Source organism: Apteryx rowi, unplaced genomic scaffold, assembly GCF_003343035.1.
Source record: "Apteryx rowi isolate R43461 unplaced genomic scaffold, aptRow1 scaffold_165, whole genome shotgun sequence".
Classification (NCBI taxonomy): domain Eukaryota; kingdom Metazoa; phylum Chordata; class Aves; order Apterygiformes; family Apterygidae; genus Apteryx; species Apteryx rowi.
In genome coordinates this window covers 1,254,613-1,268,891 of record NW_020447919.1, presented here as the reverse complement: position 1 = coordinate 1,268,891, position 14,279 = coordinate 1,254,613, and the positions used below count along the sequence as shown (strand labels likewise).

Sequence of the window (14,279 nt, the reverse complement as noted above, 5' to 3'; positions counted from 1 at the left end):
TATTGTTTGTGCCACTCAGTGTCCTCTACGGATACCATGATGCCTTAGGGGCAGGCAACAACAAAAATAGCAAACATACAGAAACCAAGCCGTACCTTGGTGAAAAAAAAATTCTTCTGTGACCTTCCAAGAAGACAGCTAAAGTCCTGAAGCAAGAGCTTGATTATTCTGTTTATCATACTAGTCTCTCATCACTAACATTTACTGTCTCTATAACCAGCAACATTTCACAGGATCACAGAAAACTTAAGGTTGGAAGGGACCTCTAGAAGTCACCTGCTCAAAGTAGGGCTAACTTCAAAATTATACCACATTAGTCAACTTTTGGAAATCATTACGGCTGGAGAGTCTACAGTATCTCTGGACAACACAGTGAAGAGTTCTCTTCCCACTGGCCAATCAGAATGTCCCTTGCTCAACTCGAGCAGTGCCTCCTGTCCTCTCATTACGCATCCCTGAGAAGAGTACAGCTCCTTCCTTCTGTGCTATAGTTCAAAAGGTTTTCATGTGAAGCAAAGCTCTGAAAAACTAGCAGATAGCGATTCACTTTCTGGATCTGGGTGCTCTTAATAACTCAATTGTCGACTTGCTTAATTACACAGACTACTTTTGGTTAAAGCAACACCACTAACGTTGGCTTAACATATAGCTATGAATAAGAAAGAACTATCCTGATTTCATTCTGACAAATTAATTCACTTTAAACACAGTTGGATCAGTATCTCATAAAAAATGCTAAGATTCAACACTCACAGTCGAAAAGTGGCCAAATATTTAACAATTTTGTGTATGACATATATAATATTCTTCTTAAAACRAATATACCTACAGTATGCCTCTCAAAGGAGCATGTGAAGAACTGAATAACCCATGTGTACACAATCTGCAGCAAGCACAGATTTCATTATAACCAAGACTGATATTTTTGAACTCTAATGTAGTTATTTACACTAAGGTTTTCTTTTGGCAAACAATTAGTTAACATAAAAAGTGAGCAAGTTCATAAGGCTAGCATGATGATTCTTAACTGGAGCTTGAGAATAAGCTTCTTTGCTGTATGAGTAACAATTGGTATAGTACGTAATCTGTTTGAAAATTAGAGATATCGTATCATTCTTTTCTATATTTTATACATATCTATACATGTAACAGAAACTGTTTTCAACTTATCAAGAAGCAATTGCAATTTAGAAGTATAACATTTGCATAGCCAAAAGAACCAGCTGCATAATAAAGTTCCAGATCAGTAACTGTACCACATCCTACRCTGATGATTTGTGTTTTCACTTTTGTACAACACTTCTAGTTAATTAAGATGCCTAGTAATGAAAGTCTTCTACCTTGTGGAATTGCTGACTCTCCCTTTGCAGTTTTAGAGTTGCTAACTTGTACATTCAGAAGTGTGTCACCTGATCAAGAGATGGGAGAAGACAGAGTAAGTTTTGCAGACAGCAACAGTTGTAAAAATAATATAAAAGAGTATTTATTACTGACACACRAAGGGGAAAAAAGGGGGGGAAAAGTGCAACAATATCTTAAAAGTAAATTAAGGCATTACTAGGAAACTTTAGAATAAAATTAAATGTTCTGATTTTTATTATTTGTGCTTATTTTATAGACAGACTGAGTTCAAAGCTGACTTAGGGCCTAGGAATTGAGCAAATGTGGATTTCAAATTCTAGCTAGTTTCCCAGGACTGGCAGGTAGAAACCCAAAGCAGAAGCTGCTATTTTCAAGCAAAGGAGAACTCTAAGTCTTTCAGAAATAKACAGCTATTTCTAACTTTCACCTTACCATGAAAACACTAGACACAGCTGAACTCTTTTCAAATTAATCTGGTACATGGTGATCTATAAGAACACACGATGTGTTATGGACTCTGCCTAGAGAGGTTACAGAAATCCTGGATAACCACAGAATATATAAACAGCTGCAGTTATGCATTTCTTGAAGCTGTTTGTATGTAAAAAGGCAGAGAAAAAAACACAAAAAAAAWGACTGGATTTAGTCCTCAAGGACAAGAACCACACACTCAGTAAAGATGTCAGTGCTAATAAAAAACACCAGTGAGCTAAGGCTTGCAACTCTCAATATATTGTTACAAGGTACAAGATAGCAGTTAGGCTCAGTCTTTTTGCCACTTTGCTAGAACACTGAAGTTTCTTCTACTTAAAGTACCAAGTATATCAATACATTAAAAGTACATAAAAAAATCTAAACTGCTTGGCTGTGTCTTTAGACTCTTTTAGCTTCTTAAACTACTTCTCAATTGCAGCCAAATATGAGTTGCTGTGCCTACATGTGGTTTAAACCAACCCAACCCATGACTTTTCTGGAACAGTAGCAGCCATAAAAGCTAAAGTTTGCAACTCCTTAGTTACTCCTTAACTATAATAATTGGTTACTAAATCTCAGTCAAATGTGCCTGATTATTATGAATAGGTTTAGCATAGGTGCTAATAAATCAGATGCTGAAGCAAAAATCTACTTGTTAAGCAGTTAGACCAGTGAATGACCTGAATGAATAGAGAACTCATGTGCATAACCTTCCTGCAAGCAAGCATTCAGAAAACAGGGAGCTGGTGCTGCCTGCAACAGTGCTGAGGGTGCCTTTGAAGCCTTTGAAGTCTCCAGAAACATAAAAGGCAGAGTAAGCAGAAGAACAAATGAAGGAGTAGGGGCACATGCCTGTGCAAGTCCAGCTACCAATATATCATGTCTCAATGGAGAGAGCACTAGTGTTGGAGGCCAGTGCTGCAGCCACTTACTTCAGAGTGTTCTCCGCAGAGCTTTACCTGAAAGCGCAGCTCAAAAAGAAAATGGAGGAGGGCATGGGGGTGGGTGGGGGGAAGTTTTACACAATGCAAAGTATCTTTAAATGACTTGAAATGATTTCTCAAGAGTACACCTTCCCTATATATCTAGGATACATCCAAACAGAGTCAATACTTTATACAATCAAAAGACATTATCTTTCTAGTATTCATCCACACCTCTCTCTACCATACCTTTATTTTTTCTGAGACCGACCGGAAGTGATGGTGTAGGCATCAGTTGTTCAATGGATACAGTAACTGCATTTTCCATTCCTTGGAGATTCAGCTCTCCTGAGCCAGTGTCAGTCAATACCTTGTCTCGCTTACGTTGCTGTCGCTTTTCTCTGTTACTGATTTTAGTTTCCCAGGTTCCTAAAATATCCCCCCAAATAAAAACATCACCAAATAAGTTAGACAGTAGAAAGGAAAGAGTTTGTTTCAGATCAAACTGAAGTCTGAATCTATGTTAAATTTATTTAAAAATTACAGACATGGTAGTCAACTTCAACATTAGTATGAAAACATGAGCAATTCATTGAAGATTAAGTTTTTCTGGATGCAATGCAACAATACTTTGCTTCACTGAGAAAAACATGAACAGCATGAGGGCCCTATTATTCATGACTTATCTCAGGTTTTGTAGGTTTAACTGTAATAAAACAGTTGAAGTGGAAAGTTCTTGTTTCAAAAGTAAGATTTCCAGGTATAACATGCAACTGTGGAGTTACGACAAAATGAGTTTCCCGTGTTTCTTTATGAAACATACAAACAAGTAACTCTTAAATAATATTTAAGCCAAAATATGTCTGATTGCATTTGTGTGTGTTTGCGTTCAGTACCTTCATCAACTTCCTTTCCATCTAGACGTGACACATCCTGAACCGTTTTAGCATCTCCCTTTGATTTCTTTTTTTTCTTTGACTAGAATAAAAATAAAACGTTATCTTAATAATTACTTACTGATTGCATACTAATTCAGAATTTCCAAAAAACAGAAGCAAATTTAAAACAGAATTCCCTGATTAACYCTCTGTACAGACAGTCACTTTAAAATGAAAGGGATATTAAACAATACTGATTCCTAAATATAAATTAGGACTACTGAAGTAACATGGAAGAATTACGCAGTATGCAAATGGCGGGTGAGGGAAACGAGTGCTTATGCTACAAAGCACAAAGATTGGTGGAGGAAGCTATACTGATGGCACCACAATCACAGAGGAATATGAACTGGTTGGCAGACAGACTCCACTCAGGCAAAATCTTTTTTGTACAGAAGGAAGTATAAAGTTATACTTTGAGGAACAAAGAATGCCAGTGATGCCTTTAAAAGAAAAAAGTTGGGGGGAGAAGGGGGAAGAGGATCCCAGCATGGAAAACTACTTTGAAACAGAACAGTGATGAGAGTTTACASTGTAAATTCACAGTTTTTTCAAGTTATCACCAGCTACTGCTGCTTGGCTATTCAAGCAGAGATAAATGAATAGGAAGAGATGAATTTACCTCTGCAAGATGTTTTGGTGCAACAGGTAGTAATATACCATGTTAAAAAGATGAGGTTGAGAAAAAGTTGTACAAAAAATGATCCAAGGAATTGAGATGACATATATCACAGAATGCCTTTGGGTTTAATCTTTTGACAAGCTAATGTGATGGCAAATTGAYTTGATTACCTCCTTAGAAAGAAAATACAACATTGAAAGACTTAAACCTAGCAAAGACAGGTGTAAGAACTACCAGATAAAACTGAATGAGAAAAACAGAAGTTTTTAAAGAAAGATGGTTATCTACTCAAATGAATTAAGGGGAAGCACTGGTTACCTGTCTCTTAATATCTTTGTAACAATACAAATATTGAAAATAAATTTGCTTTCCTAACCTGAGTTACTGGAACTTGGTACTTAACTAATTTATTCATCACCTGCCAGCCCAACTTAGTGCTGTAACAGTCACTATCTCTGTAACACAACTGATTGAAGCAGCAAAGACATTAAAGGTGAGCAAGTAAACTAGCCTATCACTTTGCAACAGCCCCATTCATTCAAACCAGCTTAAAAAGATGCCAGTGTTGGCTCTGCTACCAGCCAAAACACACGAGGAATCGGCAGCCAGAATTTTAAAATCTATCAGATGCATGGGCCTCCACGCAGGAATAAACAATATAAGTAAGTCTTTCTTCCTCATCTTTAACAATCTATTTCTAGTATTCAAGATAATTCAGTTTTGTGTATCTGCAAACAGAATTCACAATGAAGTTTTAAGATCCTGCAATTTCATCCAGAGAACCACTTCTTAGAAGCAGTCCGATATATTAAGAAACAAAACAAACAGACAAACAAACAGAAAAATCCCCCCCCCAAACACACCCTGCACTGCTCAAGATACAAAAATGCAAAAAAGGGAAGACCCCATTCAAAAYGTCAAGAGACATGATGAGATCATATATCATATGAACAGCCACAATCCTGACATTACCCAAATTTCTTTTTCCCCTCTAAGTAGAACAAGAAGATTCGTTTATTCTAAGTTTTATGTTCTGAAAAACACATGACATTTACAACCCTGAAGCAGTGAAGAAATGCAGAAACACAAAGTGAGCACTACTTTCATTGCAAATGTATATTTAAGTGAAAAAAAAATCATATCCTTCAGATCATAGCTATTTTTTATATACATATATATATACACACACACACACACTACATGTATCTCCATACACACACAAACACTACTTAATCCCACCCATCAACTTATGCTCCCAAGCAATACAAAGAACAAACACCTATACAGGACCCCTTAGAACTTTAGGAGGCTCATGTTACAAATGCAATGGATGCTATGAGTGGCTTAATCAAATAGTTAATGCCTATAACGTTACCTGCACAAAGCTTAAAGAAAGTCCTTGGGGCTGTTCTTAATTGAAGCAAACATGCTCTGTCCACGCTTCCCCAAAGTGAGGTGAACATACAATCTGTCGAATGAGCATCCATACCCATGTAGCGGTACTGATTTCCTGGAGCTGCAGCTTCAACTTAGCATTTCAAAATTCAAATTACTACGTTTGCAATCTTAAGCCAAGGCTAGAGTTTAGCATTTTAACACCCTACCTACTTGGAAATCTGCTTAAGATACAGTGAAAGTTGAGAAGAAAAAAAATCAGATACTCTTCAGGATCACATTTTATTCTGTCCTTGACAAAGCACAAAGTTAATCTGGTATGTGTTTCATGGAGAACAGAGTAGAGTGCAGGATGAAAGTTTAAGGCAAAGCCATTTCACAGAAAAGTCTTTTTATTTGCCAATGTCTCGAAAAACTTCTATAGCCCTATAGCCAGCTAACAGGATATGTTGTCTGTTAGCCAACATACTAACTGCAAAAATAACTAAAGGGTAGTCAAGTAAGTTAACTGAAGTTCGAGTGAGCTACAAAAATAACAAGCTATTGGTGTCTCACTGTGTAAGGCGAATTGTTTCTTTTTCCAATACTCCTCAGTTTACTTATAGCAAATGCATTCTGTGAAGAGAATTAATCAATTCTACTAATTAACCCTCAAATACACCAAACGGTTTTAATTAATTTACTTTGTCAAAAAGAAAAAACACACATATTTAAAGGCTCTCGAAAGGCAAAAAGTTTTATCACAGCTAACAGGATAAAAACAACGCAGCAATCTTTACCAGAACATAACTGGCAGCCCAGTCTTCACTATAGCACAAACCAGGAGATGTATTATGTATTTTCAGAAATCCAGGCCAGTAGGAAAATTTCATGCATAATGTTAGCAAAAGAACCAAGACAAAAATCAGTTTTGATCACAAGCCTATCATAAATATATCTATGTTGACTAGAAGTGACAGCATTTATGATAAGGCTAGAAGAAATCAGAACTTACAGTGCAAAAATATCACATTGCCATTAATACGGTTACATTTTAGATAAAGCTATAGACCCAGCTTTAAAAAGCTTTAAATTTAGCTGTTTAATTTGCATAACAAAAAGCTGACAGAAGACTTCAAAGCTCCTGTTTGTCATCAGAAGTTAGGAACTCTAATCACTAATGGCTAGATCTGACAAAAGAAATATGCGAGAACATGGTCTTATTCTTTGAATAGCAGTCCCTCAACTGTTAGATCATTTACAAGCCCCTTAACAATACTATCATTATGTAGCATCTCCACAGAAGCAAGCAAAGATGAAACACAAACTTTATTTCTGTAGACTTAATGTGAACAGAAATTTCCGCCTTTAGCAGTTTTTTGTTTTGCTTCATTCAAATATTCCATGATAACGCATGATCTCAGAAGTTAAAGAAAAATACTACTTTAGCTCTTTCCAACACCAAATTAGGTTAGTACTCTTCACAATAAGAAAGATGTCTCTTCACGGAAGAAGAAAGACAATTTCAAATCACAGGTAGGGTTTTCAGATACAGAAATAACACACATTAAACTTTGACATTGTAATTTCAAATCCATAACTGACCTTCTCATTCTTCTTTTCTGCATCCAAAGGCTGCTTTATGTTTTCTCTACGAACAGTCTGCATTATTTCATCTTCAGATACGTCAAGGATAGACTGTCCATTAGGCTGTATAAACAATAAATGTGAATAATAAAAAACGTGGAGAAAGCAGATGAAGCAAAGTTCAAATTACATGATTACTGAAATGCAACTATTCATTGACTGAAAAATGCTCACAAGATTACTAAGTAAATCAGACAAAATTTTGGACAGGCAGTCAAAATACTCACTGCAATTCTATATTAACCAAATGTATGAATGAGAAAAAGAACACAGAAGTCTACTCATCTCTTACCAAGCCTATCCAACACAGGAATTACTTATCAAAACAAATTTCTGAAAGCTACCAGCTGTATGTGCCATAAGTTATCTAATTAACAGAACGCATTTAACACTTTGCAGCAGTTTGGCAATGGACTGATTTTTTAAAATAATTTCTAGCTTAAAAAAGTCTCTGCACTTTATTCTCCAAGCACCTGTGCAAATCACACACAGCTCACTTCCTTCACAAGTTAAATTTCACAGTTGAATAGAAATTAGAAATTGAACATGAAGCATGAATAAAGGACATTCTTCTGTTCTTTTCAGATGGACGGACTTGCATATACTCATTACATTTGTCCACTACTTTCGCCTCACGTAATAATAATGGGAAGAAAATTACCATATGTTTCTGTGATAAAGTTAAAACTCCAGACAATCATTAAATTAGTCTTCATCTTCACCTTTGATAGCAAAGGTGCATGCCTTAGCTTATATAATACCTATACAGGACAAAACCATAATTACAGGGTTTTTTTAAAGTCAYGTTTAATGCTAACTTCAGTCTTAGCTTTTTGTTATTGTGCTTAACTCCAGAACAAATGAAAATATGCTAAATATTATACTACTGTAAGACATTAATCTCACTGAGTCAAAAGCAATTGCCAAAGGCAGTAACTGACACCGGGTGCAAACAAGTTTCTGGTTATACCACATTCATAATGATTCAGATATTTAATTTTCAGTCTTAAATTTAGGATGTTAAGCATAAAGAACTAGTCTATGTAACTGCTTTAATGTCTGAGACAAATACATTTTCTGTGCAAAGATGATTTTTCATGTTTAAATAAAATTTAAACCAATACACATATTATTTTTAGTTGTTTATTTAAAAAAACTACCTTAATTCTGCATCACACCAATTTGATTGCTTTAAAATAAAACAAAGGTCATATTACAACTTAGTGAGAGCTACTCTTTTAAAGACTAAATCTGAATCCCAGTTTAACTGGTACAGGGTATTAAGTCTTGCTATGGTATATTATGCTTACAAAGCACCCTTGACATATTTCACCAGTGCAGAACATAGTATTGCTTAGTGTAGTTAGTTAGCATGCCAACTTCTTATTTCGCAACTATTAATAGAAATTGAAAGATCAGATCACCTAATCCCTCTTCTCCTGCAATGAGCATAGAGTTTTAAACTATATATTTTACATCTAAGATACACTACAACTCTCTTGGTATTCTGAGAATGGAGTATATTTTATAGACCTGCATCTCAAAACTCTGTGTAAAGTTCCTCTCAGTAATAGATTCTACAGGGATACCAAAGATCTGATGTACAGTCTTCAAAATAACTTGTTTCCAGAAGCATTTCTTGAATCTCTATTTTCTCCAGGTTCCACACGGCTGTATTATTTGTGGGTGATATCTTTTAATTCATTTTAGTACCCATGAYGTTTAAGATCTCAAGTTCGAGATATAATGAAATATTATTTCTAAGCTATTTAGTAGGATATTTAGAAAAATGATTTGATGAATCAGTTTTTGGACTTATGCTAAAAAATGTCTGTAACCAACTTTTTTCTTTAATTCTGTGTCTTGTTTTACTTCACTGGTATTACATACATAGAGTTTGGCTGTTGTGAAATGATCCTGGATTACTGTACAAACTAGAAATATCTTAAGTTTGAAAACCAGTTTCTTTACCCCTCTCAAAACAATCTGTTTCTCAGAAGTCTTGTTCTAGACTAATTCATGTCCATTAAGAACCCTCAGGTTGATTCATCCACATGACTGCTTAAATCACTGTCTAATCATCTGATCATGTTGACAATGACCATTAAAAACAAATTTCAAAACTAGTAMTTTCATACATTTTTCCCTGAATATTTGTAATATTTACCTCTTCAGTAGAAGGTTTCCACATTTAATTTCTGCCCACAGATGAATCATAGAATTTTAAGCAAAATTTCTGTGGACATTTTTGCATATACCAAAGATGGTAACAGACATGGGAAAGGGGAAGGGAAAAAAAACAAACCTGTTCTACAATTTTTTTTTTTAAAGACAACTACAACCAAAAAAAGATTGCAGTTTAAAACTTCACAGCAACATTAACATTCCACCAACAAAATTAATTCAGTCAAATACCACAATGTTGTTATTATATTCCATCTTTCCTCTCAATCCTTAAAGATATAGTGAAGATGGGACATGGTGAAAAAAAATAATCCTGTTAATAATAATACTCATTTCTGAATGTTTCCAATCTGTCTGCTGATTTTAAAGGTTTATTTAAATTTTTTTCCACTCTCATTCATTTTTGAAAGTGTTAAGATAGAGTGCTATGGATACTTCAGTTTTACAGTATTCTCCAAGAAACGGTAATGAAATTGCTATCATCTGCTTCTTGAAAAGCTAGACTAGTCACAGCCCTTAGTTACACATTACAAAGATGGACATACTTGGAATGTTTTGGGCTAATGAAAGAATCTGTTTATTGTTTATCACTACTATTTTCTGCAATATTTTCTTGAGTAAGAAACTAGTGCTCTCTTTGAGCACTGGACAAACCTACAGTCCTACTTCTCTAGCAATCTGACACTTAACATATACACAGGTACCTATGAAAATAGTTAAAAATTTGAAAAAGTCTTTATAAAGTCTATTTTTAAGCATAATAAGAATACAAAGAAAACTGTCGTCTGAAAAAATACATTCAAGCATGTGAAGCAGTAAGATTTTCCACATGAATGCCAACGCTTTTCCTAAAACTAAGTTTCAATGGCTAGCCTTTACTGTTAAGGTATACTTGAAATGATACGAAGTGCATTGTCACGCATTTTCTGCATTTACAAATAGACAGTATGAATGACTTTCTGAAAGCTGGAGCAGAGGAGAGAAAATGGTTACTCTTATGTTTCTACAGTGCTTTGCAGATTGTCCAGAAGTCTGGTAAGAATAAACTTTCAATAGAAAAAGGTGAAACTAAAAAGCAGCAGAGGCAGGCACAGGAATTTTTCACAAGGGAGAGGAATCAAAATCAAAGATGTTGCTTGGGAGCAAAAAAAAAAAAAAAAATCTTAACAGGGGTCAAAGGACTCTGAGATAGGACAGGAGACAAAAAGCTTTTCCTCTGCCAGGATTTAAGAAAAGAGAGAAAGTAGTTTGAAGTTTATCACACATGTACCTAAACAGAGATACTAAAGAGAGGTCAAAAAGATACTATAGAGAGATCAAAAGTAAGGATCCCATGACACTACCTTGCTGCAAGCAGTTGGAGAAAACCAGAACCGGCTCTGTAAACTACTGTGTTTATGAACACTGAACTATTTCAGCTTCATTTTACCTCAGTCTGCCTATAGGAAGTAAATAAACAGAGCCCAACAGTTGTTAGCATATCTAGTCAACATACTGCTACTCAACTAAACTTATTTTAATAAAAGTATTAGGTAGGTTGCACACTGAATAAAGCAACTGAATAAAGCCAACTGCAAGAAACAAATCAACAGGCTTCCTCAGAAAGGGTACAGTCAAGAATATTTCTGATCCTCACTGATCAGTTATGCACCACCTGTCATATAATGAGCTCAGTAATTCTATATTGAAATAATCATATAACTTTTAATTAGGCATCTGCAGTGTGCTTTTTAATCCACGTAAACCAGTTGTTTTAAGCTTTCTGAAATGCTGGCAATGGAAATACAGACCCTGGCATAGCAAACCMTGTAGTAAATCTACTGGTAATGGGCTTACTCTTTTCCCTTCAAAGTCCTCATTATTAGCATCAGAGATGTACAAAGATATAAGCTGAAAACCACTACACAACCTACAGGAAGAGTTTTTGTTGCATCTTTAAGTTTTCAATGCTATTTTGAATGTTTTTCAGGTGAAACAAAGTCAGAAAACATTTAGGGGGAGCATGCTAATAGAGGTTCCAATTAAGTTATCTGGATTATGAGCATGAGGCAGGCCCATTTAGCTTTACCACTGATATAAACTTATTTGCTCTATAATTAATGATTTAGTTTGTGCATTTTCTTTTTGGAAAACACTTTTTTTTTTTAAACTCTGCATGGACATAATGAATGCACAGTAGTATGAAAATGACTTAAAACCCCCTCAAAATACTGAATGACAGGTTGACAGCTGAAAACTGTTTTACTCAGCTTTGACTATGAAAATACTTGGTCTTACATGGCCTTAACTTTCATAATTCTGTGCCTGAGTAAATTAGTCTTCAAACAGTACAAGTATTTAAATTCACCAAATACAATGTTGGTTAGTTAAATATGTTTACATACAATTAATACAAAGTTTCCTTTACGAAGCCCTGCACTTCAGATCATTGTCAAACTAGTAGCATCTCTTCATCCTATCTTCTGTTGAGACAGTTTTTAAYGTCTTCAGTGATGACTTGCAAGAGTTTATGCTGTTTTTACACGGAGTTAAAAAAAAAAAAGGGGGGGGGGAACTAAATTATTTYTGGGATTATGCTTCCTTTAGGACAAAGACTAACAAATCTGTTAGATTTTGGAGGATCTGCCTTTCAAGACGGCAAAAAACACTGCATCTTCATGTCTTCTCTAAAATGGAGACCTATCTATACTTGAAAAATTCTGAATCAGAATGCTGCTTYTTCTTGGTGCTCAACTTTTAGTTTCTTGCAACTTGCAGAATCAACTTCAGTAGTTCACTGGTCACCAAGGACTGTTTGGTAGTGTGTGCAGACCTTCTTTTTTTGAAAAGATATTCTAGCCTTAATTTCTCATTAAAAAATTACACATACCAAAATACAAACTTATCTCAGGTCTCAGCATTACAAAAGAATCAAAGGTACAACCCACTTTCTCTCCTTTTGCAGGTTGTCAGGTAAACAACTCAGATTTTATATTGCAAGATACACACATTTAAACTACAGTTATGATACGCCAGGGGACATCTGCTGCACTTTCATTCCTATAATCCATTTGGACATAAATAGGATTACATTCATACTAACAAAAGAAAAGCTATAGAAACAATCCCTTCAGCCCCAAAACTCTGATAAGTGAAAACTTTAAAGGGACTAGTCAATAATTTCTGCATTCTATTAATTTCCTCATGAAGTACAAGCATATTAGCAAGCACATAGGGCTCCCATACCATATACTAAGATTAAAAAAAAAGGGGGGGAGGGGGGACAGGAATGATCTGTTTTTAAGGAGATACTAAGACACAGATTTTAAAGAAGATGATCCTTACTGTAACTACTAAATCAGACAAATTCCTGCTGAGGCACACTCATCAAAAGATTGATCTTAGATGGTCTGCTGAAAAGATGCAGCAAAAATCCTTCCTGAAGTTTGTATCATTACAGCATTTATGGGTCTCACAATGTCGCTTCCACTAGTCTATACCTGCCTGGACTGCAACTCTTGGCTTGAAAACCTAAACCATACTAAGGTCTCCAACACCAGTTCCTAACCGAGTAAGATTTTGACTAATAATAAATACTGCTTTCAAATACTTCATAGTTCCACTGAAAAACTTCTTTAAAAAAAAAGAGTACTTTCCTCGTTCCCCAGATTAACAAATAATTCTGTGTCTGCCACTCTTTTAGGCTTTTAAAGCAACTGAGTAACCCAGACGACATAAGTCAGCTCCACAACAGAGCCCGGCCCCCTCCCCCTCAGCACACACAGGGGAATGTCACTCAGGTAAATTGTGCGTCCGCTCTCGGGGGGGGGCTGCTGCCTCCAGACTCCGCGGAGGTCCTGCCCCTTTCTCTTCGGGGCCTATTTAACAGGTAGGCGTTTTACCGAGCACGGGGCCCCGGAGAAAAGGCCTGGGGAGAACTAGCAGCGTTGGGCTGCTCGCCCAGACGCCCTCCCACTTCTCTCCTGCCTCTTCTCCCCCTTCCCGCAGGGGACTCGCCGCTGCCAGGGGAAAAACAGCCGCCGCCTCTATCGTCCCCATCGTGCCCCGCCAAGGAGCCTTTCGTCACCCAGTCCCTCCGGCCCCCCGCGCCCACCCGGGGTCCGGGCCTCAGCCCCGTCCCTCCGCGGCGGCGTAGCCCCCCTCACCCGCGCCGCTTTCTCCACCAGCTTCTTCTTGTTGCGCTTCTTCTGCTCTTCGCCCTTCAGCAGCAGCTGCCCAGTCCCCGCGCCCGCAGCCGCCTTGCTCGGGCCCCCGCCGCCTGTCAGGCCCGGGCCGGCCGCCTCCTCGCCCTTCCGCTGCGCCGCGCTCCGAGCCCGCTTCTTGCGGAAGCCGCCTCCGCAGGCCGCGGCCAACAGCAGTCCCAGCAGCAGCAGCCCCAACGCGGCCGGGCCGACCAGGGCGAGCCAGGTCGGGAGGCCCTGCGGGTCGAGGCCCAGCTCCAGGCCCAGCTCGGTGCGCAGCAGGCCCAGGCCGCCGGACAAGACGTCCCGCACCCGGGCCGCCGCCTCCTCGGCCTGCTGGGCCGCCGCCTCCTGCCAGCTCGCCGCAGCCATCGCTGCCCCCTACCCCGAAGGGGCCGGAACCGGGCGCGGCGGCGAGGGAGCGCTCAGGCCGAGCGCATCGCGGCCCCGCGAGAGCCGCGCTCGCGTCGCCGAGCCGCGCCGGAGCCGCCGCGGGGGACGGAGCCTCTGCGGGGGGCGCCGCTCGTTCGGCCCGGAGGCGCCCAGGCCGCCGGACAAGACGTCCCGCACCCGG

At 38.0% G+C, this 14,279-nt stretch overlaps 1 protein-coding gene across 4 annotated transcripts in view; it reads right to left on the bottom strand.

The window, feature by feature from the left end:
- Positions 1-14,167, bottom strand: part of MTDH (metadherin) — a 33,049-nt gene extending 18,882 nt beyond the window's left edge. Inside the window, exons 1-5 of one of the 4 annotated variants that reach the window (XM_026060145.1) lie at positions 13,670-14,167; positions 7,299-7,403; positions 3,656-3,737; positions 3,009-3,188; positions 1,341-1,409 (exon numbers count right to left, since the gene is read on the bottom strand). In XM_026060145.1, the coding sequence (XP_025915930.1) occupies positions 1,341-1,409; positions 3,009-3,188; positions 3,656-3,737; positions 7,299-7,403; positions 13,670-14,077 (844 nt within the window). In that variant the 5' untranslated portion in view covers positions 14,078-14,167. The remainder of the gene's footprint in view (positions 1-1,340; positions 1,410-3,008; positions 3,189-3,655; positions 3,738-7,298; positions 7,404-13,669) is intronic. The other 3 variants (XM_026060143.1, XM_026060142.1, XM_026060144.1) reach the window with 3 other exon arrangements.
- Between the last annotated feature and the right edge of the window lie 112 nt (positions 14,168-14,279).